This window comes from Sprattus sprattus, assembly GCF_963457725.1.
Source record: "Sprattus sprattus genome assembly, chromosome: 8".
Taxonomy (NCBI): domain Eukaryota; kingdom Metazoa; phylum Chordata; class Actinopteri; order Clupeiformes; family Clupeidae; genus Sprattus; species Sprattus sprattus.
The window spans coordinates 27,950,806-27,953,305 of NC_137927.1; the positions used below are offsets into that span (position 1 = coordinate 27,950,806).

General features: G+C 50.3%; 1 protein-coding gene across 1 annotated transcript in view; it reads left to right on the forward strand.

The window, feature by feature from the left end:
- Positions 1-2,500, forward strand: part of pigg (phosphatidylinositol glycan anchor biosynthesis class G (EMM blood group)) — a gene marked incomplete at its 3' end in the record, with an annotated part of 103,990 nt that overhangs the window by 54,495 nt on the left and 46,995 nt on the right. The window contains 1 exon segment of the mRNA XM_080843629.1: positions 993-1,277. Within this exon segment, the coding sequence (XP_080699755.1) occupies positions 993-1,277 (285 nt within the window).

Genomic DNA, 2,500 nt, shown 5'->3' on the forward strand with positions numbered 1-2,500 from the left:
TCACACACACACACACACACACACACACACACACACACACACACACACACACACACACACTGTGAGATCTCCTCGGGAGCTGATCTCCTCTCAGGTAGAGAGACCGAGAGAAGGGATGAAAGAGGCCCAAAAGAAATGCCGGCGGGCGGGAGAGGAGAACCTGACCGCTGGCGTTCCTGGCGCTGCGCGGGGCCCCAGCGCCAAAAAGTAGACGTGCGTCAACCAAACAACGCTCAGGGTTTGGTGTCCGCATGGGCTGCTGCATAGCGCAATAAAGGACAAACGCTACAAACGTTTAGGGGTCTTCTTTCAAGCCATTCATCTCGCCGCCCTCAAGGGCAAAGCAATTAGTTTGGTGTGAATTTCGGTGAACTTTATTTTGCCGCATGCCCGCGGGCTATGGGGTGCTGAAGCTGTAGGGGGAGGGCAGTGGGAGAGGAAAAACTGCAACAGTCATAAGCAGCACAATGAGTCGCTAATTGAGTTAGCTCTTTAATTACGTTTGGTAGTCTGTAACTGAATAATGAGAGCTGTGCTCAGCTATGAACCCATTGTTATTGGTTTCATTTGATCAAAATGCCACGTGGTGGATTTGTACTTTTTGTCCTGGGGCCAGCAAAGACCTTGTGCAAAGTTCATCAGTCTTATTGAATTGTGTGTGCGTGTGCGTGTGCGTGTGCGTGTGCGTGTGTGTGTGTGTGTTTGTGTGTTGATAGTTTTACTCTTGGTGTGCCTTTGAGTCTTCCTTATTTCTATTGAACCTGCAGTCATGTATGAATGTTTGTGTCCCTGTCTGAATGTCTGAGAGACAGATAGAGTTCCTGAATGCCTATGCATAATGTGGATGTTCTTCTAAATGCCTAATAACCCATATTTGGTCTGCATGTTAGTGTTTTTTTTTCTTGAAACTTAACAGTGAGGTTTGTATCTGAACAACCGTGTGTGTGTGTGTGTGTGTGTGTGTGTGTGTGTGTGTGTGTGTGTGTGTGTAGATGCTGCTGCTGCTGCTGCTGGCCATGCCGGAGGCTCTGAGCAGGGCTGCGGAGGTGGACGTGCCCGTGGGCTCTGCGCTGGCGTCTCTGCCCTTCTACCTGCTGTGCCTGCTGCTGGCCGCGCTGCACGTGGTGGTCTGCACGTCGGCCGGCGGCTCCTGCTACTTCTGCGGCCTCCCCTGGGCCCTGGTGTTCGCCGCCGTCGCCTGCTCCTCCGCCCTCCTCTGCGCGCTCGTCGCCATGGCAGCCAGGAGGCTCGCGCAGGGAACCAGATCCCCCAGCAAGGTAAGGCGCACACACACACACACACACACACACACACACACACACACACACACACACACACACACACACTACCCCAGCAAGGTAAGACACTCAGACGGAGGAGGAATACAGTTTGGAGAGGGGCGTTAACTGTGCAGGGTAGTGGAGCTTTCACACACACACACACACACACACACACACACACACATCCCATTAAATAAGCTACAGTTGGGTGGGAATACACACACCCTTTTCTTTATCGTTATGGAAGACTGAGTGAGAATGAATTTGTTCCATCCCATCTTGTTTTTGCCTGATACCTGTGTTGTTGTTGTTGTTGTTGTTAAGAGCTGCTCCTGGTGTTATCCCCCCCCCCCCCACACACACACACACACACACACACATGTGTACACACGTACACCTACACGTCATCATCACACAGACACATACACGCATACACATCATCATCATCATTACACACACAAGCACAAACACACACGTACACGTACACGTACACGTTCACGTACACGTACACGTACACGTACACGTACTCGTCATCATCACACAGACACATACATACATACACGTCCTCATCATCATAACACACACAAACACATACACACACACGTGTACACGTACACGTACATGTACATTTTCACACAGACACATACACGTCATCATCATCATCATAACACACACAAACACACACACACACACTCTCTGCTTTGTCAGTGGCCCTGCTCATTCCTCAGTAAGTCTTTGTAATGAGGGGAGGGTTTGTCTTCACACAGCGCAGCCAGAAGAGCAGTGAAGAGGCCCTGGCCTTTGCAAATATGGGAGAGAAAAGTTAACTTTTAAAAAGAGGGGTGTGGAGGAGCAGATCTGTTCACCGGACTAATGAACCATCCAGGCTGGCCCTAATTACAGCCACTGAGAAGTGTGCTCTGTGTCTCTCTCCAACTCTCACTCTGTCTTTGTCCTCTCTCTCTCCTCTTGTCCTTTCTCTCTCTCTCTCTCTCTCTGTCTTTGTGTCTCTCTCTCTAACTCTCACTTTGTCTTTGTCTCTTGCTCTCTCTCCTCTCTCTCTCCCCCTTTCTCTCTCCTCTCTCTCTCTGTCTCTCGCCAAGTGTTTCTCTCTTTAGCCATCTTTTTCTCTCATGCCCCCTCTCTATCCCCCTCTCTTCCTCTCCCTCTGCTACTCTCTCCCTTCTTCTCTCTCTCTCTCTCTCTCTCTCTCTCGGTGA